The sequence below is a fragment of the Psammomys obesus genome, unplaced genomic scaffold (assembly GCF_907164565.1).
Source record: "Psammomys obesus unplaced genomic scaffold, mPsaObe1.curated_primary_1811, whole genome shotgun sequence".
Lineage (NCBI taxonomy): Eukaryota > Metazoa > Chordata > Mammalia > Rodentia > Muridae > Psammomys > Psammomys obesus.
The window spans coordinates 17,283,858-17,310,824 of NW_026596051.1; the positions used below are offsets into that span (position 1 = coordinate 17,283,858).

General features: G+C 50.1%; 2 protein-coding genes across 2 annotated transcripts in view; one reads left to right on the forward strand and one right to left on the reverse strand.

Moving 5' to 3' along the window:
• Nat8l (N-acetyltransferase 8 like) lies at positions 1-8,782 on the forward strand (the record flags this gene model as incomplete). Its single annotated transcript, XM_055624063.1, has 3 exons — positions 1-199; positions 1,345-1,509; positions 3,675-8,782. Coding segments are annotated over 3 exons (732 nt in total), but the record flags the coding sequence as incomplete, so codon positions are not given.
• Positions 8,783-10,267: 1,485 nt separating this feature from the next.
• The window catches only part of Poln (DNA polymerase nu), a 125,102-nt gene continuing 108,402 nt past the window's right edge, over positions 10,268-26,967 (reverse strand). The window contains exons 20-24 of the mRNA XM_055624249.1: positions 16,771-16,881; positions 16,030-16,108; positions 12,382-12,449; positions 11,574-11,635; positions 10,268-10,327 (exon numbers count right to left, since the gene is read on the reverse strand). Coding sequence (XP_055480224.1) covers positions 10,268-10,327; positions 11,574-11,635; positions 12,382-12,449; positions 16,030-16,108; positions 16,771-16,881 — 380 coding nt within the window. The remainder of the gene's footprint in view (positions 10,328-11,573; positions 11,636-12,381; positions 12,450-16,029; positions 16,109-16,770; positions 16,882-26,967) is intronic.

Below are 26,967 nucleotides of genomic sequence, written 5' to 3' on the forward strand. Positions count from 1 at the left end.
GGTCCCCAGCCCCACGGAGGCACCGGGGGCGCGGGGCCGCCGGAGGGGCGCGGCGTGTGCATCCGCGAGTTCCGCGCGGCCGAGCAGGAGGCGGCGCGCCGCATCTTCTACGACGGCATCTTGGAGCGCATCCCCAACACGGCTTTCCGCGGCCTGCGACAGCACCCGCGCACCCAGCTGCTCTACGCCCTGCTAGCGGGTCAGTGCGCCTCGGGGGGCGGGGGGCCGGCGGGGCTGCCGCAGTCCCGCCCCGGGCCCGGGGCCGGCGGACCCCTCCGGGGACCGAAGCGCTCGACTCCGCCTTCTTCCCGGGTCCCCGGTGTCGGAATCCCGGGGCCGCGTCTGTGCGCCGGAGCGGCTCGGAGCAGACCTGCTGGCCCCCGCGGCGCGGCGCTCCGGGCTTCCGGCCAAGGCGCCCGGGCCGGGCGTGGGAACCGGCGCGGGCTGAGTGCGGGCGCTGCGGTCCGGGAAGCGCCGGGTCGGCAGCGCAGCCCTCCGTGTCCGTCCTCCCCGTCGCGGGGCATCCCGGGTGGGGGCGGCGTGACAGGGCAGGTAGCGCTGCAGCTGCGGCCCGGCGCGACAACTATATATAATCTGCGGGCGGGGGAGGCCGCCTGAGGCTCAAGTGCTAATTTATGACGGGAAGACAGCCAGCTCCGCGGGGAGCCTGAGAGGCTGCTCGCCAGAGCCAGGGCCGCAGGGAGGATACCCTGTACTGTCGGGAGGCGCACCCCACCCCCCACTCCATGTCATCCCATTCTGCAGATGAGGAGCTTGAGGCGACTCTCCCAAGGTCATTCAAGGGAGGCAACTTTCGCTCTTGCGCCTCTTCCTCCTCCACATCATAAACGAAGCTGGAAGCAGTGTGGTGCTTGTCGCCTGACTGTTGGCCTAGTGGGCCAGGAAGCTGCCCAGGGAAGGCTCTAGTCGGGTCCCTTCACACCCCAGCGTGGGATGTCCTGCCTGGTTAGGCAGTGCCCTGGTGTCTCTGTCCAGCTCTTTGACTTAGCACCAGGATAGGGGGAGTAGGCAGGTGCCCCTTTGGAAACTGGGGGCAGCGAGGGCTGACCAGCACTGGCCTGGCCTAGGCTGTATTGTGGACCTTTGTTTCAGGTTGTGAAGGTAGCAGGTGTTTACGCCAGAGAGCTTGGAAATGAGGAAGCGTAGAAAGGGACTGCGGCCATGACTGCTCCTCCACAGAGAAACAGTCCCTGGTGGGGCGCATCCCTAAGCACTGATTTACCAAGGTGGTTTGCACTCTGGGTACTGTGGGACCCACCCCCGTTCAGCCTGGCTGCGTGCCCCCCTGCACCTGCCACCTCACCTGTGCTCCCTTGCCTGCAGCCCTCTGTCTCGCTGTGACCCGCTCACTGCTGCTGACGTGCCTGGTGCCGGCCGGGCTCCTGGCCCTCCGCTACTACTACAGTCGCAAGGTGATTCTGGCCTACCTGGAGTGTGCGCTGCACACGGACATGGCCGACATTGAGCAGTACTACATGAAGCCACCTGGTGAGTTCTGGGATTCTCCGACTCTGCCCACCCCCTTCTCCTTCAGGCACAAAACGGGGCCTAGGCTGGGGGGATCCTGAGGTTCTGAGCCTTGTGAAGGATGAGGCCTCTAGCGAATGACTGAGGCCTCTAGCTAAGGGTGGAGTGTCAGCAGAGGAGAGCCAGAATGAAGTCCTTGTCTTGGTGGCCTGGCTCCGATGTTGGATACCTTTTCCTGGTACCTGCCGTGTGTGGGGTGTGTGTGGGGGTGGGGGGGGGCGTGGGTGTTGGGGGTGATGTCCTGGCTGGATCCTGAACCAGCCCAGAGTACCTAGGGTGGAGGAATCCTGGTGGCACAGGAGTTGTTCAAGGGAACAGAAGATTGGGTAGGGGGTCTAGGCTTTATCCTTGGCCTTCTGGCTAGGTTAGTGAACCACAAGGTGTTACCCTAGATCCCAAGGTGGAAAGAGGGGATGGGACTCTAGTCTACAGGAGCTGGAGACTGGTCTCTTCCCCAGGCAAGCCCTGAAGCAGGCTGGCCGTGGGAATCAGAGGAAAGAGACACTTTTGGGATGTGAGGGGCTGAGCATAGGGGACTGGCCAGCAGGAGCTGAGTCTATTTCAGGGAAGGGCAGCCACTCTGGTTTTGCCAGCTATAGTTTTTGCCAGCTCCTCCCCAAATGTCCCATCTTGTACCCCAACCTCCTGCTCACCTGGCCTTGGTGCCTGCTGTTCTCCTTGGCCCTTCCCCACATTCAAATGCAGCTTCCTGGCCTCTGCAGGTCTCCACTTCCCTGGCTGCTCTTGGGAAGAGAAGGTGGAAAGCAGCTGAAGTGGGCTTAGGTAGATGGCCTGTGTGTGACCAGTCCTGTTGTATGCTCTGTCTGAGCTTCAGTACTCCCAGGGGTTAGAGTGTGGCAATGCTTGCTAACTCTTGGACATCTGCTGGGTTTACAGGACCATAAGAGCCCCTGCTGGACCGCAGCTAATGGGCTGTATAGGTTTGTGGGGGTTCTCATGCAAATGGGGGAACCACCAGGAAAGAGTGACAATGCTCAGTGCTGGAGGCTGTCCTGACCTCTGCTCTGGCTTGTGTGGGTGGGTGTGGGGCAGTTTATAAGGGGAACATTGGTCCATAGACTCCCCTTGGGGTTGGGAAGTCCTAGAGGCCTCTGGGATGAGGCCCCTCCATGAGTTGGCAGCTTTCTCTGCTTTCCTGGTGGAGGGTGGGTAGGCAGCAGCCTCAGCTCTAGAGCTCAGAGTCTGCACTAAAGGAACTGGACTCCCCAGACCCCAAGAGGTGGGAGGTGAAGGTAGGAGCGCTTTCTACTGCCAGGTGAGGGCAAGTAGAGGTACAGAGCCTTTGGGGGAAGTATGGCCCTTAGAGGGAGGCTAGGGGCATGGTAAGATCAGGGAGGCCAGATCACCAACAGCATAGGCACTCTCTTGGCCAGCCAGATACTCTCTCCTACAGTCCTTCAGCCTTTGTCTTTCGGAAAGGTCTCTGGGTATCCTCTTGACTGTGAACACTGGCCTGTGCCCTTCAGCATCCTCCCAACCCCCAACCCCTTTTCCCTTCTTGTAGGAGTGAGAGTAGGAGTTGGCTGGCCTGGCATCAGGCTCATTGCCCAGTTACTGGGTCACTGGGGCTTGGGGGTATCTGTGGTCCCTCACTTGTGTTTATAAAACTTTCTTCTCGGTTTTCACTCAGTTCTGTCCCTGCAAGGTTCCTTGGGGAGGACTATGGCAGGCCAGGGGCTAGGATTCATAGTGTGGCAGTTGGTCCTGTGTCCTTGGCTGTGGTTTTTCAGGTGTTCTGGGGATAGGAACCTGCTTTGTCAAGGTCTTCCCAGCTCCTAGGCACCTCCAACTACTATTCTATCCAGGACAGGATAGACTCAGGCTGGAGCTGACTGTGTCCACCTGTGACATGGGATCCCGTCATACAAAGTTGGGCAGGTTGTCTTGGACTGAGGCTGCTTAGGGGGTCTGGAGGAAGCAGCTTACCTGCTTATTTTAAATCATGGCCTCCCGTGGTGTCCAAAAAAGCTGAAAGGTAGGCCAGGGCACTGGAGGATTGGGCATTATTGTGATACCCTGATTCGGTGCCCAGCTGGAATGGGCTCTGAAGTCTCTCCAGACGTCCATGACGTGCAAAATGTCCATGACTGTCATGTCCTTTGTAGGTTCCTGTTTCTGGGTGGCTGTGCTGGATGGCAACGTTGTGGGCATCGTGGCTGCAAGGGCCCACGAGGAGGACAACACGGTGGAGCTGCTCCGCATGTCCGTGGACTCACGCTTCCGCGGCAAAGGCATCGCCAAGGCTCTGGGCCGGAGGGTGCTGGAGTTTGCCGTGTTGCACAACTACTCGGCAGTGGTACTGGGCACCACAGCCGTTAAGGTGGCAGCCCACAAGCTCTATGAGTCACTGGGCTTCAGACACATGGGCGCGAGCGATCACTACGTGCTGCCTGGCATGACCCTCTCGCTGGCCGAGCGCCTCTTCTTCCAGGTCCGCTACCACCGCTACCGCCTGCAGCTACGCGAGGAGTGACCACCACCACCTGCCCACCACCCTGTCTGCCCCTGTCCACCTCTGCCCTCCTGCTCGCTGCCCAGTGCGGCCCTGCTTTCCAGTGCTCACCTTGGCATTTGTTTGGGTTTTCCTTTTTCACGCTGGTTCATCACCTGCCTGGTTCTGGGGCCACAGGGTGTTGCGCATCTGCAGCACACTGGTGGGGTGGATTGTCTGCGGCTACGGTCCTTGCCTCCCCAGCCCATCCGAGTGGCTCATCATGCCTTGAAGAGTAGCATTGTGGACCACCTGGACTATCCGCAAAGCTGCCCAGCCTGCCTCCATCAGGGAAGGACTAGCCTTGCCCATCAAGCACAGAACCTCCACAAGCCCCACCCCTACCCCCAAGGAGCAGACCCCTGGCCCCCAGCCAGGCTAAGGCTCAGCTATTGGCCTCTGGAAGAGTGGCCTGCTGGGCTGGCCATCCATTGCCCTGTGGGAGGCCAAGTTGGCCCCAGGCCCTGCTTTGCCCTGTGCATGCTGAGGACATGGTTTGGCTGCAGCATGCCGCATGCCACAGCCCCCTGCTCTGCTGCCCTGTTCAGCCTAGACCTCAGGCCTGAGCTGGTGAGATCCCCTTATCCTGTCCTGAGCTGGCCTCTGGAGGGCCTACCTGCCTGACCCCATCTGCTCTTGGGTGGGGCCTGGCCTGGCCTGGCCTAACCCGGCTCTATCCACTCCTGCTTTGCTTCGAAATCATCTTACCTCTTTCCCTTTTTGGTCCCCGTGCCTCCTTGCTCTGGCTGACTTGGCTGGTCACCCAGGTTTGGTTCCTGTAGCAATCCACTGCACAGCATGGTGGGGATTTCATGGGGGTTGGGGGGAACACCTCCCCCAACACCTGACAGATCAGGTGGCCACCTGCCAGCTGCCTGAGGTCCTGTGGCCTCATGCTGTTTGTTGGGTCTGCCCTGTGAATGTAACTAGCCCAGGCTGTTGTTGGCAATGCCTGCCACAGCTTCTCCCAGCCTGAAAAACCCATTCTCTAACAAGTTACGTAGACAGAATAGCACTCTGCATGACTTTAATTCCTGGGACAAAATGGTAGTTTGAGCCTCCAGACACACATCTGTGTGGTGCTAGAATACGCATGGTCTCTGGCCCCATTTGATGGGGGTGGGTGGCCCGGGTAGGTGCAAGATTTAGTCTGAAGTATGGAAGGAGACTCTAATTTAGTATAACTGCCTCCAAAGTGCATTCCTAGTCTGTGAAGCTCAGGCTGCCCCTTGATTCCTTGTATGCAGTATTGAGGGGATTGGGGCATCTTAAAGCCTCATTGGAAGGGCTGGGCACTGCCTTGTGGGCAAGAGCTGGTAGGGGTGGGTCCAGCCATCGCATTACAGCTACTCTGCTGGGTCAGCTGTGCTCCTGGCCTCTCCTTTTGGAGGTCCCACTTAGGGTCCAGCCTAGATGGGGGTGGGGATAGCCTGGGACAGGGAGAGGAAGGCAGTAGCTGTCAGTGCTCATGTGGCCAGCTGAAAACTGGACCTAGCTTCAGTGCAGGGGGCATAAAGGCCCATCACACCCTTCTCTGTGGGGCTTGGGATGAGTGGCAGACTGAGCAGGCCATAGAGCTGGGCCCCTGGCACCAAGGCTACATTCTTAAAAAGGCTCTTTAGGGTGAATGAGTTGGTGGAACAAGCCCAGCTTCCTGAGGGGCCTTTTGTCCTGTTAGCAATTAAGGCATTTGCAGAACACTGTACAGACCCCACTCTCCCCTGTACATTCCTCCCTGGTGGTGCCTGGTCCCCGCACGGGGATGGGAGTTTTGTAGACTGTACAGAAATTGGCACCCTATTTTCTTGCAGCTCTCAGATTTTGTTAATCTGGATTATACAGACAGACGTAAAGTGTTTTAGCAAAATGGAAAACAAACAGTTGTGCCTTTTTCCTCTTTTCTGTTTGGATTGGTCTCGGCTCGGGGCTAGTCTTAGTTGCTGTGGGGGTATAGGGACTGCTGGTGTCTGAGGCCTTGGGATCAGAGGCTGCTTGTGGGTCTGAGGTCTGGGAGGGCCTAAGTAGAAGCCAGGTCTGCTGGACAGCACCAGCTACCAGGGTTTCTCTGATCCTGTGCCTTTGGGACCTGCAGTCTTTGGGGTTGGAAGGTGTGGCAGGGCACTGGGATTACTTGGGTCAGAGCAGAGTCTGCAGGCCTGGGGATCCTGCAGCCACCCACATCTCCTTGATCCTGACCTGGGATGAGCTCATAGTAGATTCCTTCATCCTAGGAGCCTTGGGGGGGGGGGAGTCATGGCCCTTCCGACTCTTGGACCTGTCTGTCCAAGGGGATCTCTTCTTGCTGAACAGCCCATTGGTAAAGGGAAGCTTGCTGGGCTCTCGAGTATTCTTTGCCTTCTGTTGTTGCCAAGGCTTGGTAGAGATGCCAGGAGTGGGTGGTGGGCTAAGGTCCAGTTGTACCGGGATGGAGCCTCATCAGGCTTGGCAGGGCCTGAAGCCCTGGAGACATACCTGTCTCCCTGGGCTGGAGGAAGTTGAACATGCTGATGACTGGGCCTGGCCCCGTCCACTTCATCATCCCAGCCAGAGCTGTGAGTGCTCCGCACATGTGCACTGATGTGAATTTTCTGTTGAGATTGATGTTTTTTCTACCTCTGTGGAGGCCCTCCTCCCTGCTCCACCTGGTGGCCAAGCACTTGGTGCGGCTTCTCTGAGTTTGCTGGACATCTCCCTCTCTCTTGGGCCTCCAAGCACCTGAGGTGGCCAGCACCTGTACTCTGGGCTTGGGAAGGCCAGCCTGGGGTCTGTCTTTGTGCTCAGGATCTGTGGCTTCCAGGAGGCCTATTGTTTGCTTGGAAGCTTCTGTTTTCGAGTAGGGAGGGTGGAAGATATGGTGGAGTGTTCCGGAACATCAGTGTTGGATGATCCTACAGCATAGACCTGGTATACCACTGCTTGACTGTCCCCTCGCAGCTTCCGATGCCCAGGCATGTGCCTCTGCAGATGCCTAGTCTCTGTTGTGTGGCCAGGAGTCTGGCCTGCATATGATAAGCTCTGGTCCCTGAAGGGTGGGGTGGCATACTCCTGAGTGTAGCAAGGCCAAGCCCTGGTGGCCATGGCAGCCTCTCCCATGTCCTGCTCTTAGCACTGTGCTCACCCTTCACTGTAGCACTGCCCTAGGGCTGGGCAGCGGCTGAGGGATGTGCTAACCTGGCTGAAGTGGTAGATGCCTGGGTCTGGGGGAAGGCTCTGGCTGGGAGGCCCTGTGGATAACAGGCTGGTGGTCTCAGGGACTTGGACAGTCCCCATCCTACAGTGGTACCCTTCCTCCGAGAAGGGGATAGGTCAGAGGACAGAGTCAGGGACATACCTGAGGTGCATTGGGCCTGGTGCCTGGGACGCTTTAGGCCATAGGAGCATCACTTGCTGCTGGAAAGCATGCTGCCCATTCCCACTTGCCTTTGCCAACCCCAGGTGGCCCCACATTCATAGCTTCCTGGAGCTGGCTTCCAGGGCTATGCCTGTGGCTAGAAGCCTGGGGACAAAAGCTTCTGGGTATGGATGGTGCCTCGGGCTTCTTGGGGGCTGGATGTGGCTTCCTAGCTGGGTAGGAACTGTGCAGCATCCATGAGGCCATCTTCTTGCCAGGGCTCAAGAGGCAACCTGAACTGACCTGAGGTGGTTGTGTCTCCCTGTCCATGGTAGCATTGCTGCTGGCACCCATTGCCACCTGCTGTCTTGGTCAGTTCTGGCCTCAGCAAAGGTCTTGTCCTTCGCTCTTGGCTACACTTATGCTGGGTATGGGGCAGACCTTGGGCTGTGCTGCTGTTTGGTGCTGCCATCACTGTGCTTCCAGCAAGGGTGGGTCCTTGGAAGGTGGACAGAGCTTGCCTGGGACTGGGTGGAAGATGAGCCTTGACTTACCACTGTTGGATGTATTTTTTAAAACAGCAATAATTAGCCATTTTAAAGAAGGGGTGTACCTGCGTAAATGTGCATGCCCATCTGTGTATGTGCATCTGTGCACATATATGTGAGCATGTGCATCTGAGGGTGTTTGCATGTGTGAGCATCAGTGTGAGTGTGTGTGTGTGTGTGTGTGTGTGTGACAAGCACATGCCATTTGTAATCATGAACTCATGTGGCTATAGGTGCCCAAGGAATCATATTCATGTGTTGCATGTGTGTGAGTACGTGCAAGTATTTGTGTGTGCATGTGTATATGTGTGGGCATCTCCATATATGTATGGATGTATGCATGTGTGTGTATGTGCACATGTGCAGCAGTGGGAGGAACCAGTGGGGACAGTCTCTGATCTAGGAGGCACTTTGTGGTAAGAAGCAGGGTCTTATGGTTTTTCTCTCACTATGCCCATTCCTTCCCCTGCCCTGCCCTGCCCAGCTCCATGTGAATGTAGCACAACCCCACCAGGCCAGCTGAGCCTTTGCCGGCCCTCACCTCTGTCCATCTTCCCCTCAGCTGAGGGTAGGGTAGAGGAGCTGGAGGCCCCTTGGACAGGACACAGATTGGGTTTGGCCAGGGTGCAGTGGTAGGTCTCACTGCTGTGGTTTGTTCCTGAATTTGTACTGTGAGCCCATGATGGGGGTGGGGGTATCCTGAGACCCCAGGATGTGCCAAAATAGCCCCTAGGGCCAGGTGACGAGCCGAGTTCCCAAGAAGACAGGCTGGGGGCCCAAGTGGGTGTGTGCCCCTGCCTGCACGGCCCCCAATGCTGCTGTTTTTCAATAAAACCAGAATTGAAGGAACTAGGCTCTGTGCTTTTTTGAGGCACCTCTTGGGGTGGATATACTGGGTTCCCACTGTCTGGGCTGTTTCTGCTTGTGTTTGGTTTAGCTGGACTCTGGAGCAGGAGTGGAATCACTGAGGCAAGGGTAGGGCTTTGGTCTCCCTATGAGGTTGAGGCCCCTTCCCAAAACTGGTACCAAGCCCAACCTCCCAGGATGCTCTCTCCCCAACCAGGGAAGAGGGGCCTGGATGCCTCTGACCATGGATGGTTAGGTGCTCTGCAGCCCTTCACACTTTCCTATGTGTGATAGACATAGAGGCAGCAGCCAGACTGTGTGGGGTGAAGGAGGTTGGATTAGCTCAGGCCCAGCAGCAACCTGAAGATTTTATCCTACCTCTATGCCTGTTCCCTAGTTCTTGGGCACTTAAACTCCAGGCATAGTCGAGACACCTTTGGTGCAGTCTCCAGGCCCCCAAGCCTGACTCTTCTGGCCTGTTTCTGGGATCTGTGCATTTACAAGGCCAAGACCCCTGGACTTATGGGCTTAGGATCCACTAAGAGCTTCACTTTTCCTGAGGTCTCTTCTGGGCCTCCTGCTGGCTGGCTCCACCATAGGCTGTGGCCCCTGTCTACCTACCAACATGCATCTTAGCAATGGGATAAGATTTATATCAGTGTTGGCCAGGTTGAGGGGTAGACATGATGGTGAAGACACATTTCAGACCCATGCAGGTTACTAGCCAGCCTTGTCAGCAGGGAGACCCTTGGAGCTGGGGGAGGGTTTCCAGAACTCAGATACTGAGCCCAGTCCCTGGACAGCTTTCTAGGAATTCCCTCCTCACCTCCCTTTGCTCCTGTGCAGAAGCCAGGAGGAATGTAACCACGGCACAGCCAGGGGCTGCCATTCTCAGCCAGCAGGAGGGAGTTGGTGATCTTTGCCTGGGCTTGAGTGACATGACAACGCCCATCTCTGAGATGTCTTAGGTGAAACACAGCCAGAGGGCCACCTGCCATGGAGATGGGCCTTTCATCTTAAACCTCGAGGTGCCCTCTCCAGTGCCAGATGTCAGCTTCCTTACTGGACGTGGTCCATATTGGCTTATGTTTGGCACAGAGAAGAAGATCAGAACCTGAGTGGATACTCATCAAGGGCCAAATTGGGTCCCCAATCTAGCCTCTTGCTGAGCAGACTGTATGTTATATATGTGTGTGTACCCACAGGATGACAAGGATGAAGAAGGAGTCTCATTGGGCATTTACTTCAGGTAGTGACCCAGTTGTCCCACAAAGGCATCAACCGAGCCTTCACAGAGTGCACTGGTGACCTGGGGAAAGGCTACAGGATGGACTAGTGGAAGCCAACTCTCTCCTCCCAGTGCTGCCCAGTGATACAAACTTAGGATAAAAAAATGTACTTTATGGGGGTAGGTAGTGAAGTGGGACCTCACTGGTATCTGGACTGTTGCTTGGAGATGGCTCAGGCTGAGCCCAGGGCTTCCTACAGTGGGGCCAGGTGTCCCCATGAGCGGCCAACACTCAAGTTCACCTTTAGGGGCACCTGTGGGGTGACAACCAGAAATGAGCTTCAAGGAGAAACCTAGCCATCTCCCAGGCCCTCATGCAGGCTGAAGAGGTAGCAGTAGTGCACCGGGACACACTTCCACAGAGACAGCAACCATATATGCCAGCATACACTCGGACACACACCTGTACTCACATATGCCCTATTGCAAGCTCATACCATATGCACCCATCACGGTGGAGTTTCTTATCTACCAGGCCTCAGCCAGTGTGTAGGACTGCGGGGCTCCTAGGCATGGTGCCTTAGGGTAGGAATGTCCTAGTGCAGCACGTGCTCACCCTGTCAGGTTTGTATTTTAGGGATGCCAGGGGGCAGAAGATCCCTACTTGAGTGGTCTTTTTTTTCCAAGACAGCAAACAAGGCTACCTTGTCTGAAGAAAGGGGCAGGCCCCCCAGCTCTTTCTGCCTCATGAGGGGCCCCTGATAACAGCTAAGTTTAGCTTCCTGGGCTTCATGCTCCTTCCCCAGCACCTACTTTGCTCACAGGCATAGGTTTTGTAGACTACCTCCTGCCACCAACTGGGTAAGGTAGATGTGTTGTTCCTTGATCCTGCCAAGCTGCCACCTGTCTAGAGGTGTGTAGTGCCCTGGTGTGCTGCAGAGTGGCTTGCAAAAAGGGAAGAGTGAGCACGTCAGGGTCTTTTCCAGGAAGGCCTCCGAGCCTTTGAGCAGTGCCAAGGCTACTCTGGAAGGTGGTCAGCTAGCTTCTGTGGCTCTGCACGCCTCAAGGTCTCCAACAACCCTCTTCCTCCCTGCCCAGTTGTCCACACTGCTCTAGGGAGCCTATGCTGAAACACCCAGAGGTCTTTTCCTGGCAAGAACCCAAAACTAAGTCCAAGCAGTGTTTAGCTAGGTGCAGAGTGGGCCTGTGTTTAGACATGCCCTTGGATGTATTTGGAGCAGGTGGGGCCCAGTGTTCACACCCTCAGTGATGGTGAGCCTCAGGGAAGGGGTTTAGCCAGAGGCTGGTAGGAACAGCAGTAGATATCCATGATGGTGGCTTCTTATCAGCCAGCAGTCAAGTCATCCAGTGGGGAAATTTTTCCTAGCAGGGTAGGGACAAGTGTGGGCTTGGAGGGCAGTAGTCTTGGTGCCCAATACTGGAACTTGCCTTCTTCCTTGCCCTCCTGACCTCTGGGGAGTGATACCCTCTTGCCCACCCTGGGTTGACTCTAGCTGTGATGGATATATGGTGATACTGGGCAGATGTGTGTCTCCTTACCTGCAGCTCCAGTTCCAGGGTCTGTACCTGTTGCAAGGACTCCATGATCCTTTTGACAAGGGCTAGAACAGGAAAACAGCTGCTTACAGGCTGTGAGTTAAGGTCTGGTCAGCCTTCTGGCTTCCAGGCCCTAAGAGTTGAGGACTGAGGAACCTTCAGGCTCAGTGGGGCCTGATTCAAGTTACCTGGTTGTGTTTTGGATCTACTAGTCACTCATACCAACTGGTCAAGGCCCTTGAACCTCAGAGCTTATTCAACTCCCCAGTGTCCACATCCATGGCTCAGGATACAGCTTAAAAGACCCTCTGCCCATTTTCTGGTCATTGTACTTACTGAGCTGGCCCCATCCTTCACAGCTCTTCACAGCAGAGGCAGGCCAGCTGAGATGGGCAGGCACTGTGTCCACACCAGCAGTTTTGGCTATGGGGCTAGGGCTATAAGGGGGTACAAGGTCATCCTTTCTAGTCAAAATCGTCTGGGCATGAAAGGCCACAATCCCTGATGCTCCTAGAGAAGGTCTAATGTTCTTGTCATGCTTCTGCAGGTTGCTTTGTGGCTCTGACAGTATGATCTATTGTGGGAGCTTGTGTCATCTTTTCTCCGTTCTAGTGGAGGCTCAGCCATGGATGTTTGTGCACAGAAGCTTCAAGGCTGTGCTGGAGCACTAGACACATACCATCCCTTACTAGGGGCACCAAATTAGCTGTCAGCTGGGAGAGGCCTTGAGGGACAGAGGGGAGAAGCTTCAGAGACATGGCAGAGACATGACTGTGGAATGACACCACCCACTATGCTCCCCTGGACATACCTGAAAACTCAGGGATCTGAGTATCTTCTACTTCAAACAGCAGCTCATCATGAATTTGGGCAACTAACCTGGAGAGGAAGGAAGTCAGTTGGGGGTGTGGATGCCTCCGCATGGGACGTAAGGTTATCCTTCAAAGTTCCTGATAAGTTGTTTGGCATCTGGTTTATGAAAGAGTATGGCTTTGTGTGGAATAGGTATGGCTATCCTGGCACTATCATCTGGGGTTGCTTACCATCTGACAGCGCCAGGGAGTGGGCAGAAGGGACCAGGAGAGAGGGCTACGTGACTTCTGGAGAGCTGTCCTGCCCCTGACCAGGCTGAGCATTTTTGTGCTCAGGTAAGGCTGGCAGGGTAGAGGAAGAGCTCCCTGGGAAGAGCAATGCACATTGAATGTCGTGTTCCCTGATCCTCATTGGTTGTGAGGTAATCGTGGATGGGGCAGGGAGGAGAGGTGAGACAGGAGAGTTGCTCCTGCTGTGAGGAGTGAAGCTAAATCTAGAATGTGGTAAGAACACTCCCCTTAGAGGAAGGGATGGGCCAATATTTTTAAAATTTTGTTTTTAAAGTCTTAAGAATGCTCAACAGAACTTGGAAAATGTAAAAACTCAAAGGCACAAAACTACATTAGATATGGGGTAGTTTGGATGGCCCACACAAGATTGAACATGTACTCTGGGGTTCCAAACCACAGCTCCAAGTGAACATGGCTTCGTGGGCTGCTCAGATCCCACTTTCTCTCACAGTCCTGTATGGCCCCTTAACCCCTACTGGCATCAGCATGAAGAGGAATCTAAGAAGCAGTGCTCTGTTGGGTAAGCATGTTGGGGAAACTGATACAGACGTGTATAGGACGAGACACGTGCTGGGGACATCTGAGTACTCAACCCATACACCTATGTCAGCACACATGCCAGATTGCTACAAACCCATCAGCTCCTTGGAAGGTCGAATCCTGGTGGCCAAGCTCCCCAGGGAGATGCCGCTTCAGAATCCTTGTGGATGTGTGGTCCCCAGACCTTTGTGGGTATACAGGGATCCTGCAACTCAGGGACGGGGTGTGTGGTACACGTGATAAAGATGGTCGTCAGGACCTACAGCTCCCAAGGAAGGGGAGAGGGCATAGAGGGATCCCAGGCGTTCTGTCCTCTATGACCTTGCTTTGTTTCCTGGGTGGGTCTCTGAAGGGCAACAATCACATGCCATATGTTCCCACTGCTGTTTTCCCCGAGTTTCCCTGTGGCACCTGCAAGCTGAGGCTTCACAGGGAAGTTGTGGCAACCCCCATCCCCAGCAGTGGTCATGGGATCTGATGGTGAACCCTGGCTGGAAGGAAGAAGCAACCTTCAAATACTTGAATGGAATGGCCATGACAGCACTCAACAGCAGAGGTCTGTCTTCTTCTCTGTCACCCATTCTGTTGGATGGGAAAGAGAAGGGGATATGTTTCCAGAATACACACCATCTTCTCTAAGATGGAGTAACCCAGTATTCATTTGTTTTCCAACTCTCAGAAAGGCTTGTAAAGGGATTTCATGACCAATACTACCCTTTTCTTGCCTGGAAGGTGCTGAAATGGCCAGAGCAGCTACTTCTATCATGACACCAAAAGGAAAGGGCCTGAGCTTCTAAAATAAAGTCAGCAACCTCTGTGCCTTGGATTTCTCAGGCAGGGAAACGGTACACTTACCTTCTGGAGCCCAGGCTACTGTAGCCAGGCCACTGTTACTCAAGGCCAACAAATGCACATCCTAAAGATTGTGCAGGCCCAGACTATGGAATAGTGGAGTATACATTCTAAAAGACATTCACAGAGGGTGTCTTTACTTTATGTACTGCCTCTGGCTAGAGCATTAGCACCACCCTTCCAGGAGTCAGACTGTGGCACGACCTGGCAGGGATTAAGCCATAGCACTGACATGTTTTCTTAAATTAAAATCAAGCTGTCTGGTGGGCCTTGACTCCCGAGGGGCTTACTTTTCAAATGGGCAGAAACCTTAGAAGAGGCACTTGTAACTCTTTCCAGATTTAGCAGAAGTGCTTTCACACATCTTGAAATCACACCATGCAACCTGAGCCGCCAGTGTGGCAGGACCTAATAAGTGTGACTGTTAGTCACTCACACATCACCATCACAGCCACAGCCACAGAGACATCACGCTTCTCACTGGAAGCTGGGGCACAGGGACAAGCAGAAGCAGAATGCAGGCTTAGACCATCCAGGCTCCCAGAAGGAGGCCATGCCTCCATAGTTTACCAACTGCCCCACAGAAGACACAGAGCTACTGTATTTGAATCTGGTTGACCTGACACAGGCAGACAGATCCTGGCTCCTTGGAGAGAACTTTCCAGAAGGGCCTAACCTCATCCCTTTACCAAGAGTCTGCCAGCAGCTCTCTTCTACAGAGCACCCTAGCCATGCTGAATTCTGTGTGGTTTCCTCCTAGAAGCACATTTGTGTGGTGGTACAAGGTAGGAGACTCTGCAGTCCTGGAAGGACCCAGTCCTAGCTTGGCTCTGCCTGAATTAGGACAAGGTACATGCTGCATACTGCCTCAGTTTCCTCTTCTTTGTATCCCTGAGTCAGATTTTCTGTGCTCACATTTTGGTAAGACATTGCCACCAAGGAGACCCTAGGCCTTAATATGCCAACACCTTTCACCAGTCCTAAAAACAGGAACAGAGAGGCAACTTGCTAGCCTTGCATGTGACAGACTGAGTGCTGTGTGTTTTCAGCAGCTGCCAGGATGGGCCAACACAGGCTATGTACAACCCCAGTGAATTTAGAGGTTATCTCCAGAACAGTGGAAGTACGCAGATGTACAGATTTCAGGAATTACAGGAAACTGGGAGGATGTTATTGGGACTACTAGACAGACAACAGAGAAGGGTAACAGGAGAAACCAGGTGGGCTTAAGTTTTGCATAGTCTGCTTCTAACTAACTCTTGGCCATGCCTGGAGCAGGGCTCAGCTGTAGCCTCTACAGCTTCCTCTGGCATCTTCCCAGAGGGCTTGCAGGTTCTCAACCTATTTCTTTTCTGTAAGAAAGTACCCAGAAAGAACAGGGCTACAAAAGGCAGTGGACAATGGGCTTGGAGCTGGGCCACCTGCCCTCAGCTCTGTGTGGTACCAATCCACAGTGCATACTCCTGTCCAGAGGTATGAAAATCACCCAAGATCACAGGTACAAGGCCAAAATGGGCAGGGGAAATGTTTGAAGAAATAAAGTTTTCAAAAGAAAGATGAGAAATTTCTGATAAAGGAAAATCTGTACCTTGAGCATGAATTTTATTTCAACCCAAGAGAAAACTGTAATCTTGGTGAGAAACGCCCTTAGCACGCAGGTTCCCATGTCACCAAAGCCCTCTTGGGACTGCAGCACAGGGGCCCATGGGCTCCGTTTCACATTTTAGGATCTAGGGAAGGTGATTTCTTCCTGTAGCAGCTTTCCTCCCAGGAGTAGATATGCTGACACACCTAGACAGTGATATGGGTACCATGGTGGGCAGAGGCCCATGGGAGGAGCTTGGAATCCTTAGGGTAGAATGGAAAAACATGTGGTGGGCAGAAGGAGCAAAGCCCTTTTGGTAACCGACAAACCTCTCCGGCAGGAGTTCAAGGCTGGGCCTGGGGAAAATGACTTCACTGACCTGGCTGTAAGGGTTGGAGATGTGGCTACTGCAGCAAAGATGCGAATCATGGCTAGCTTACAGAGGTCTGCGGCTGAGCCTGTGGACACAAACAGTTCTGTTTTAGGGTCTGAGGTGTGTGGCACACAGTGCCTGAGCTGTTATAGAGACATTTCCCACAGACACTGCTCATTCCACAAAAAAAAAATAAAGGCGTTTTTACAAGTGGAAGCAAAACACACATCTCAATTTAACAGAGCTGCTTCCTTCTCAGTGCTGGGGGAATGCAGTTTGGATGCCTTATTGAGGAAGCCTGACCCCAGCCAGATACTCAGGATGCAGTAGAGGGGTCCCAGCCCATGTCTAGTAACCATCTCTAGAACTGGCTCTATTGTTGGCGAGGCTCCTGGGGACTCAGATTCCTACTTTTTACAGGGGAACAACATGGCCTCCATGGGTCTTGGGAAGGTCATCTCTTTCTTTCTTTTTAAAATACAGGTCTGGATGGCATGGCAGTTCTGCTTCAGTATTACATGTGTGCCTCACCATGTCCTTCCAAAAATGTCTTAAACATAAACATGGTCCTGCCACCACATCAGCAGCTGTGATGACGCTTACTGCCAGGCAGGACAAGTGAGGGCTGTGAGGCTCACACAGGAGTTTCCAGAGCATGAAGTACCACAGCAAAATGCCACCTACCCAAGGCGTAGGGGACATGGACCTGCAGGGAAGAAGCCACAGGCAGGCTAGAGGCTCTGGTACCTTGAACCACAAAGTTTACTGCCTGTCGCTCTGCTTGTGCCCGAAGTTTCTGGTCCTGTGCACAGATCGTCGGCAAAGGCCTCCTTCTACCCAGGATGGATGTCACATAGCCTATAGTATGGGAAGGAGAAGCAGATAAGAGACAGGAGCAAGTGGCATATCACCAAGTGGGCAGCGCCTCCTCACACCCCACTCCACCTCTCCCAGGGCTGCCCCATGTATTTTTGGGGCACATGGTTTCTACATAGGAGAGGGAGACCTGCAGAGGAACGGCCTCTGCTGGCTGGGTGTCAAGCTTCTACTCTTTTCTGGCTTCTAGCTGCATGAAGACCTTGCACAGGGAGGACAGTTTTTATTCCACAGAACTTCAAAGCCCTATGTAGGGCTTGGGCACAGGAGCCATTCTAGAGTGTGTGGCAGCTGGAATACAGAGCAAGGAGTAGTGGCTATGTCTTCACATGAAGGTAGACTGAGATCTTCTGGGTCCCAAAGCTTACATGGCTTGTGGCTCTTAGGAAATGCATGAAGAGTATGGAGAGATGGCTTAGTGGTTAAGAGCACTTCCAGGGGACCTGGCGTTACTTCCCAGCATTCACATGGCAGCTACTATCTGTAACTCTAGTTCTAGAAGATCTGACACCCTCTTCTCGCCTCTAGGGCACTGCATGCTTGCGGAACATAGAAATATATGTAGGCAAAACACTCATACACCCAAAACAAGAATAATAAGAGCACACAAAACCCCACTATGTTGATGTATTAGTTGGTGTTCTCTAGAGTAACAGAACTTATAGAATGAATCTTTATCTAGCTATATGAGATATATATAAAGGGGATCTATTAGAATGACTTAAAGGCTGTAGTCCAGTTAATCCAACAATGGCTGGCTATGAACAGACAGTCCAGGAATCTAATAGTTGCTCAATCCAGAAGACTGGATATCTCAGCTGGTTTTGGTGTACACTGGAATCTGGGAGAAGCAGGCTCTAGTGAGAGTGAAGGAATGGACTTGCCAGCAAGGCAAAGAGCAAAAACTTCCCTTTTCCATGTCCTTATATAGGCTTCTGGCAGAAGGTGTGGCTCAGATTAGAGGTGAGATTTTCCAGATCAAATGATCTGGATTAAAGGCTTGTCTTCATATCTCAAAGATCCAGATTAAAAGCGGATCTTACTACTTCAAATTAAGCAAAATCCCTCACAGGTGTGTCCTCCAGTTTTGGGTTTTAGTTACTTCTAGATGTATTCAAGTTGACAACCATGACTAGTCATAACAAGTCCACTCCTTGTCAACTTGACACACAATATATCTCTTTATGATTAATTTCCAAATGAAAAAAAAAAGTCCTAATAACAAATATATTATAACTATTCAATGTACAATCACAAACTCATATTTAACAGGTCATAATTACATCTAACATGATATAACCATCCCTTATACAACCACAAATGCATTCTAAATTTAGAATAAGTGGCAATGTCACATTCTTTTACTATCTCAAAATTTAATATAACAACCATTGATATTCTCTTGATCCTAAATCACATGATAAAGAAATTGAAGAAAGAAAACACAAATATCTGTACAAACACATTCTTAAGAAAATTCAACAGAAACATCCGTGTCAATTATAATCCTCATTTCTGTAATTAGTCATGAGGACTTGGCTGGTGTTTATAACTACCTTCCTCTGCTACCCACTCTGTATTTCATCCACCCTTCAAGCAGACCTTGGCTCTTTCCTGAAGGAGTGACACATACCTTCATTCACGACAGATCTGTGGATTATGCTGTTGTAGTCTCCCACTGACTTTAATCACATGACATGGTAGTACCAAGAGACACCCTAAAAGATCTTATGCTGTGCCTTCAGGACCTGTGCGGTCCTGACCACGTATACACCACTTTCATTTGATGATGGGCTGTTATTGTGCATGTCCTTCTTTATGCCTCAGTGGGCCAGGTAACACCCAGCTTATGGTGGGAAGCTCAGATCACACAGTGGCCCTTTGTCAAACATTCAGTTTCCACCAAGGCCCAAGAGCAGGCCAAGAGCTGTCTCTCAAAGGGAGAATAGTAATTTGCAGAGGATGAGCCTTGCTCCAAAATCCCAAAGCTCTCTTCTGTGACTCACTTATAGGGGCCTGCCAAAGGCTCCAAAATGCATCCCTTTGTGCCACTGACACCTCAAGTACCATTAGGTCTGCTGGATCATATGACCCAAGTGGTAGAGCAGGCTACACAGCATCCTGGACCTGTTGAAGAGCCTACTCCTGTTCCAGGCCCCACTCAAAGCTAGCAGCTTTCTGAGTCACTGGTATATGAGCCAGAGTAACACATGCAAGAGAAGAATGTGCTGTCTCCAGGATGCAAATAGGCCTACTAAACAGTGTGCTTTTTTCTTGCTGGTGGGAGAGGCCAGGTGCACTAACTTATTCTTCACCTTGGAAAGAATAGCCCCATACCACTCCTAAGAATTTCACAGAGGTAGTAAATTTTTAGTTAGATTTTTTTCCCCATCTTCTGATATGCATATGTATAACCAAGGAGTTCAAAGTGGCTGCTACCTCCTATTCACTTGGTATAATCAGAATAATGTTGTTAATATAGTGTATTATTGTGATATTTTGTAGAAGAGATTCCCTTCTAAATTATGACACAGGGCTGGAGAGTTAGTATATCTTTGAAGTAAAAATGTAAAGGTATATTGCTGGCCTTGCCAACTGAAAGCAAATTGCTTCTGGTGGTTCTTATGGACATATAATGAGAAAAAGGAATTTGCTAGAGGAATAGCTGTATATCATGTACCAGATGTGTTAATCTGCTCAAGTAAGGACACCACATCTGCTACAGCAGCTGTTGTTGGAGTCACTACCTGATGGAGTTTCTGACAGTCAACTGTCATTCTCTATGACCTTCTGTACTAGCCAGAGAGGAGAGTTAAAGGGTAGGAAACACCACCCCTGCATCTTTCAAGTCCTTGATGGTGACACTAATTTCTGCAGTTCTTCCAGGGCCGTGATAATGTTTTTGAGTCACTATTTTCCTGGTAGAGGCAACTCTAAAGGCTTCCATTTAGCCTTTCCAAGTACAATAGCCCTCACTTCATAGGTCAGGGAACCAATCTGAGAATTCTGCCAACTTCTAAGTATATCTATTCCCAATTATACATTCTGGGATTGGGGAAATAAACACAGGTTGAATTTGGGAACCCACTAGACCTACTGTGAGTTGGACTTCAACCAAAACTCTATTAATCGCCTGACTTCCATAGGCTCCTACTTCAACTGGAAGGCCACAATGTTTCTTGGGATCTCCTGGAAATCAGCATTAATTCAGAACCAATAGATCTGGAAAGTCTGATTGTTTTCTTTCCTCCAGTGGACAATTACCCTTGTGAAAGGCCCCTCTGGAGAAGGACTGGAGATAAGCTAACAGTAAACCTTTTCTGTATTTTATCAAGGTCCTTCCTCAGGGGAACCTCTGCAAACTGGCTCAAGTCTAGAAATTGATTCATGAGCAGAGATTGCCTTTTTACCACAGTCCAATGTAACCTTTTTCTCCTTTGTTTGAAAAATTTTCTGCTTATACAGATCAAACAAAAATGCAGTAGGCTTTTTATCTATTTCATGCCTGGAAACACCATGATTGATTAGCCAGTACCAAAAATCCATATGAGTCATGACACCATAAAATTCACTTTGCCTGTGCTGACCGTTATGGGTTAGGCCATTATGGACATTACTTTGTCTGTGCTGCCCATTACAGTAACTATGATCACCTTGCCTTTGGTGATTCAGTGTTGCTACCTGGCCCCTGCTTCCACCGGGTCCAGTTAAGGCCATTGCATTAAACTTGTTCAACTGAGCAGCAGGATCTTCAAGCATTTAGTCTGGCACAAGAAAAAGGGTGACAACAAAGCTCTTCAAATGCACTGATGTCACTCTCCCCATTTTGCATCTTATCAGATTAGTGAAGGGCATGTTTTCTGGGTCTCCCAATTGTGGAGGATTAGGTTTTATACAGTATATTCATCCACTCTAACATTGCAATTTTCCTGACCTTAAAATCCCTCATCAACACTAAGCCAAGGGGTATCAAGCACGTCAAACTCCTTTTCAGTAGTCCTCTTTTGACAAACACTGCAGCCAACCATTCAAACTTTTGACACTTTTTAAAAAACTGTGCAAGCTTCCGCATTAAACCTAGGATTTCCACTCAGAGGGTCCATATCAATGAACTCTGCCTGATCCAGTTTTATGTTCCTTCACCATTATCTCACACCCTTAAAATCCATTCCCACACATATTCCCCAGACTTCTACTAAAATGAATTAACAAACTCATTAAGCTCTCTAGTAGTGGAGCACAGTTCTTCATGGACTACACTTTCTACATCCTCTCTAGGAGTCTGCTTTGCTTTAAGTCTGGTTATAGTCTAGAGCAGTGGTTCTCAACTTGTGGGTTATGACCCCTTTGAGGGAGGTGTCCAACAACCCTTTACACAGGTCACCTAAGACAACCAGAAAACACAGATATTTACAATTCATAACAGCAGCAAATTTTCAGTTATGAAGTAGCAACAAAAATAATTTTATGGTTGGGGGTCACAACATGGGAAACTCTATTAAAGGGTCATAGCATTAAGAAGGTTGAGAACCACTTGTCTAGAGGCAACTATTGGTAGGCTCTGAGGAACATCAGTATTGTCTTGCCTGGCATTTCCTTCAGAAAAAGGTCACTGCTGGTTTAGAAGCAGACAATGAAGGATTAATTTCCTCAGTCAAAGGTGAGAAAGTCCATATTTCAAGAGGTAGGGCTAAGAGTAGAGAGACCACTTCTTCAGCAGAGATAAACCTTGAGAATCTGAGGGTTTGAAGTTTCTCACTTAAACACAGTCCTCCCCCACACCCCCATCCCAAGTTAGAGGATCTCATTCTTTACTTGAGGCTGAGACTTGAATTCTCACTGTAATTTAAGCAATCTTGTAATGAGGCCTTCAGTTTGATTTTCCACAACTTGAGCTCTGTGGCTGATGGAGAGAAGATTCTCTTCCGGAGCACACTTAGAAACCTTTAGGCTGTTTATGGGCATCTGGAACTGCTAAGTTTTATCAGCTCATTATTGTCCTTCACCATATTCTGAGGTGCTAGAAGTTGGTTAATTTTATCGTGAAACTCACTCATCCCTACCCTTTGTTAGTTTATCCAGAGATGCTAAGAGCAACTGACCAGCATCATCATTTTTTCTTATTTTCCCCCAAACTGACAAAAGTTTCACATACAGGGTCACCAAATGCATTGCCACACACAACTAGTGAATCAGGATAATCAAATGCATTTGTCTCCTTAGGAGACAATTCACACCATGGGCTTTCAGTGCTCTCTGAGCTCCCAGGAGAGGCCTCAGTAACTAGAGAGGCTTTGATAATTGTAGGTGTTGTCAAAATGAAAAGCTGATTAGGTACTTAAAAGATCATCTTTATATTTCTGTTGTTCTAGAACCAATTCTGGTACTAAAATCTGTATTAGTTAGGGTTCCCTAGAGTAACAGAACCTATAGAATGAATCTCTCTCTATGTATATATAGAAGGAGATTTATTATAATGACTTACTGGCTGCTAATCCAACAATGGCTGCCTGTGAACAGAAAGTCCAAGAATCCAGTAGTTGCTCAGTCCAAGAGACTGGATATCTCAGATGATCTACAGTATAAGCTGGAATCTGGAAGAAGTACGCTCTAATGTCAGTGAAGGAATGGATGTACTAGCAAGGCAAAGAGCAAAAGCTTCCCTTTTCCATGTCTTTATATAGGCTTCCAGCAGAAGGTGTGGCCTAGATTAGAGGTGAAGTTTCCCAGCTCAAATGATCTGGATTAAAGGGGAGTCTTTATACCTCAAAAATCTGGATTAGAAGTGGATCTTCCTACTTCAAATAATGCAAAAATCCCTCATAGTTGTGCCTCTATTTTTGGGTTTTAGTTAATTCCAGGTGCAAGAACAACCATCACAGTTGGCTACACAAATTCTTGAGCAGTGAGGGCTTCTGTTTTAACTTGGTATTCATAACAATTTGCCACCACACAGTGCCCATCACAAGGGTTGTATCACAGAACGGCTACCACACAGTGACAATCCCTCAGAGGCAATCACACAAGATCATCACACATCTCCAGATTCAAAATCTATAACTTTTTGGTGTAGTTGGTAGGGTGTTCAGTAGTGAAATCCAGAGTCTTGTGGGGTTTTCGAGGACTCTACTTGAGGCTTGATTAAGACATGGGGACATCTATGTAGTTTAAGGCTGTTGGCCTTTTGCTGGTGCAGACTCTCAGCTAGCCTCTAACCTAATCTCATTTCCTTGCCATTGTGTCTCTCCAAGTGGCTCTAAGTGCCTCTTGTCCTCCTGCTGTTTGTCTTCTGCCTCAGCCAAGCCACCAGCTCTTTATTCTGCAAAAAGTCACATTCCAGTCTGAACCAATCAGCAGCAGGAAAGTGCCTTATCCATCTCTTTGGGTTGTCTTTTCACATTGAGGGCTGCATGATCTTCACCGTAGCAGCTTGCTTTTTAACATGATAATAATCTCAGAGAATCATCTTTTGGACAGGTGAAGAATAAGCATTTACATATAGAAAGTTGATGATGGGCCACAGAGAGAACAATGCCAAATATTCTGCCAGGACTTAGCTCTGCACAGCAATTAACAGTTGAAAATACACAGATACACCTTCATACAATTTGGGGAAAAGTCACTCCCACAGTTAGGTAATGTAGGCTTTTTTTTTTTTTTCTATTTTGTTTGGTTTTTATATCTTCCACCCTTCCAACCCTTATTCATTCCAACCCCCCAACACTAGGTAGGCAAGGAAGAAGGTTAGAGGGGAAAAAGGCATACGCATCTTTAGACTACTTCCTGCTGATTAGGGCTGTTGGTCTCTTTGGGGCAAGTCCAGTCTTAGTCATCAGGATAACTCCAACTTCTTCTAATCTAGGTGCAACAACAACAACCAGGCGCAGCAGAGGGAAGCATCTGCCTTCCTTTTCTTCAGAGCACCCCCAACCCTCCTTGAGCTTTCCCATTTATACCCTCTCCACAGTCCCAGAATTCCAAATGTAAACTATCTGCAGCCGGCAAAAATCATGCCCCTGCTAGTGCATGAGGCAAATCATAATCACCTGCTGTGAAGCAGCCTGTTATCCCACAGCTGGGATTAAAATAAAAACATATTCATATAACATAACTGGATTTTTAAAGAAGCCAAAATTCTCATACAAGGTAAGCACTGAGCTGCCCCAATGTAATTATAACAAAGTGACAAGGTTCTGAGTATCTTTACTCTATGGGTGATATGTAAAACAAAGACAGGGCACTGTGCTTCAGGGCACTCAGCACATTTGGGTTCCCATGCCTTCACATGTCCATAGCTTCTGACTGGATGTTGGGCATCATAGACTTCATGTTGTTGGAATAAGTGTTGGTGCTCTCTATCTGCGGGTGTCTTGGCAGGTTTATGCCACTTGTATATGTTAATATTTAGACAGCCTGCTTCTGGGTTGCCTAGCAACCTATGCCGTCATCATGTGTCACCTGCCAGGTAGCCGCGCTCTGTAAAAGGATCAACCTGCCACTTTGTCTCTCTCTTGCCCTCTTACTCTCTTGCCCTACTGCTCTCTCCCCTTTCTCTATTGGGGTGCCCTTTCCCTTCCCCCTTCATGTCTCGCTCTCTCCTGTCTTCATCTCCATCCAATAACCCTCTCTCATAAAATCTGTGCGCATTATCATTTCATTGGTCCTAACAGTATATCTCCTTGTCTTTTGAGGTCTATCATTATGCTGGAGGTGAGGAAGTTAGAGTAACCTGTTTTTTAGGGCTACAGTGTGTGGCCCTTGTGAGTCCTTTACTGGATGTATCAGGTGTCCAGTGAGTTTATTCTGGCCTGTATAAACTCTGGAACCATCCTGCTGGCTTCTTCCAGTGGTTATTCTGTGCAAGTCTTCTCCTGCTCTTGCTGTGTGCCTCCAGACACAGGCACTTCATTTTTAAAGGAATCACCTCATTTTTCTTTTCTCTTGGCAACTACAGCAATAGGCGACTCACTACCAAGTGTCTGAAAACTCATATACTTTGGTCTATTTTATAGTTGTCCACTCCACTGTGGTCCAAAGTGGATGTAATCTGACTACAGGTTTCAAACCTTGCTTTTACTCAAACCCAGCATTTCTAGCACTGAGGATGAGTTCCTATTTACAGTGAAAGAGGACCTGACATTCCACACGGGTACCCAGGCTGGAAGTAACATTCTGGAAGTCTTTCTCATGTCAAGATACCTGGTATCCCTCTACCATGCACTCATAAGTGAGTGGTGAGCCATGGAAAGGTTGGCATAGGAACCCACCATCTCACCCGCTCACTCCCAGTTAAAATTTGGCTGTGGCCACACTAAGGCCACCAGGCATGGGAAGGAGAAATAGAGGAACCTGTAGCAAACACAGCAGCAGTCTTGGTTGATTGCAGTAAAGATATTTTGGTGTGGACAATTTGTGTTTTGTGTAAAATACAACCATATGAACAAGTTGTGGGCCTGGCATCTCAGGGGGTCTTAGGTGTGACAACTTGCTATTAAGGTCAAATCTGGCACTTGATAGCATCCGAGCTCAGTATAAGATGATGGACTCCCTTTCTCAGATGGGTTTCCTCTCTGCCTGATCTTCTAAGGAGCATCACACAGCCCTACGGGATATTACAAGCCCAACCCATTCCTGATAATAAACCAGTTCAGTAAGCACCTGGGGATTCCTGAAAACACCACCCTGTGCTTAGGAAATGTCTTGGTGTCTTGGCTTTCAACCAATGACCTTTAGTGATACCTGGAGTTCTTCCCCATCCACGGGATAATTAAGTGCTGTGCTCCCCGCCTTATGATAGGGCTGTGCTAGTGCATGTGAATCCCTGGCACTCCCAGCCCCAGTGAAGCAAACACATTCACTCTCAAGCCCCCCATTGCCCAAGGTTTATAAGTCCCTGTCTCACACAAAATAAGTGGGACCTGCATCATCTTTTCACCATGACCATCTAAGACTCATCATTTGTTTTGGGGAAGGACCAGCTCCCCTTCTCCCTGAAGAATGCATCGCTGGACAACCCCCTCTGGGTGGGGCTGAGGGCTTGGCTTCTCAGTCAGTCTTCACCATGTCTGTCTTCGGGAGCAAGCAGCTGGCTGTTCCCAAAGCAGCCATTTTGTCTGCTCAGACACAACCTGGCTCCTGCCTCTGACTCTCTAGCATCAACTTGAGTGACATCTCGATTATTTTCCCTCCAAGACCTCCGCAACTCCTAGACTGTCCTCAGGTTATAGCTCTGATTTCAGACTCTTCAAACTCTCTTGCAACAGTGCTGCTGGACTAATTTTTAAAGATAAAACTTAGAGGCCTGCTATGTAAAGCATCAAACTCAGACCCATCTATTCTCTTGTTTATACATCTGCCCATGTCTCCCTACTTGCTCACACTGGGTTGTTTCCTAGGCCCTTCCTCATCTTTTAAAGTTCTAGCTCAGGCCACCTCCTCAGCAAGGCTGTAGATGGCAGCTGTTCTATGACCCCTCTCTGCTGCTCTCTGCCCTGCAGCCTTTTTATCTCTTCCACACATGGGATGCAATGCCTGTTGCATTCCATAGGCTCTCTGTCACACCTGCCAAAAGATAAGGTCTGGAAGAGTGAGAAGCAGCGGGCCTTAGCATTGGCATGGTAACTGACATATGGCAGGCATCCAGCAAACCTTGGCCAATAACCAAATGGTTATTCTAATATGCTTTGGGTATATATCACCCCACATCCCTTTCAGAAAGTAAAAAACAAGGAGAGGTGATGTCTGTACCAGGGATGAGTGCTGAAACTGTACTCACTCTATGTGTGGCCATGTGATTCAGGCATTGACTAGACTTCCTGCTGACTCATTTTATTCTGCTGTAAAATGGAGGCAGCACCATCACTCACTTCTTAAATACTGTGAAGATTACATGAGTAGCTTGTAACATTTAAAAATCACATTTAAAAATCACCACCAGTGTGCAGTGTGCAGACTACCCAAGAGTCTGTATTGGGATTATATTTCTATCTATAGCATGTGAGGAGACGCTGGCTTCTTACGTTCTCAACAACACTAGGCACTATTACTATTGCAGCACTTCAAATAGAC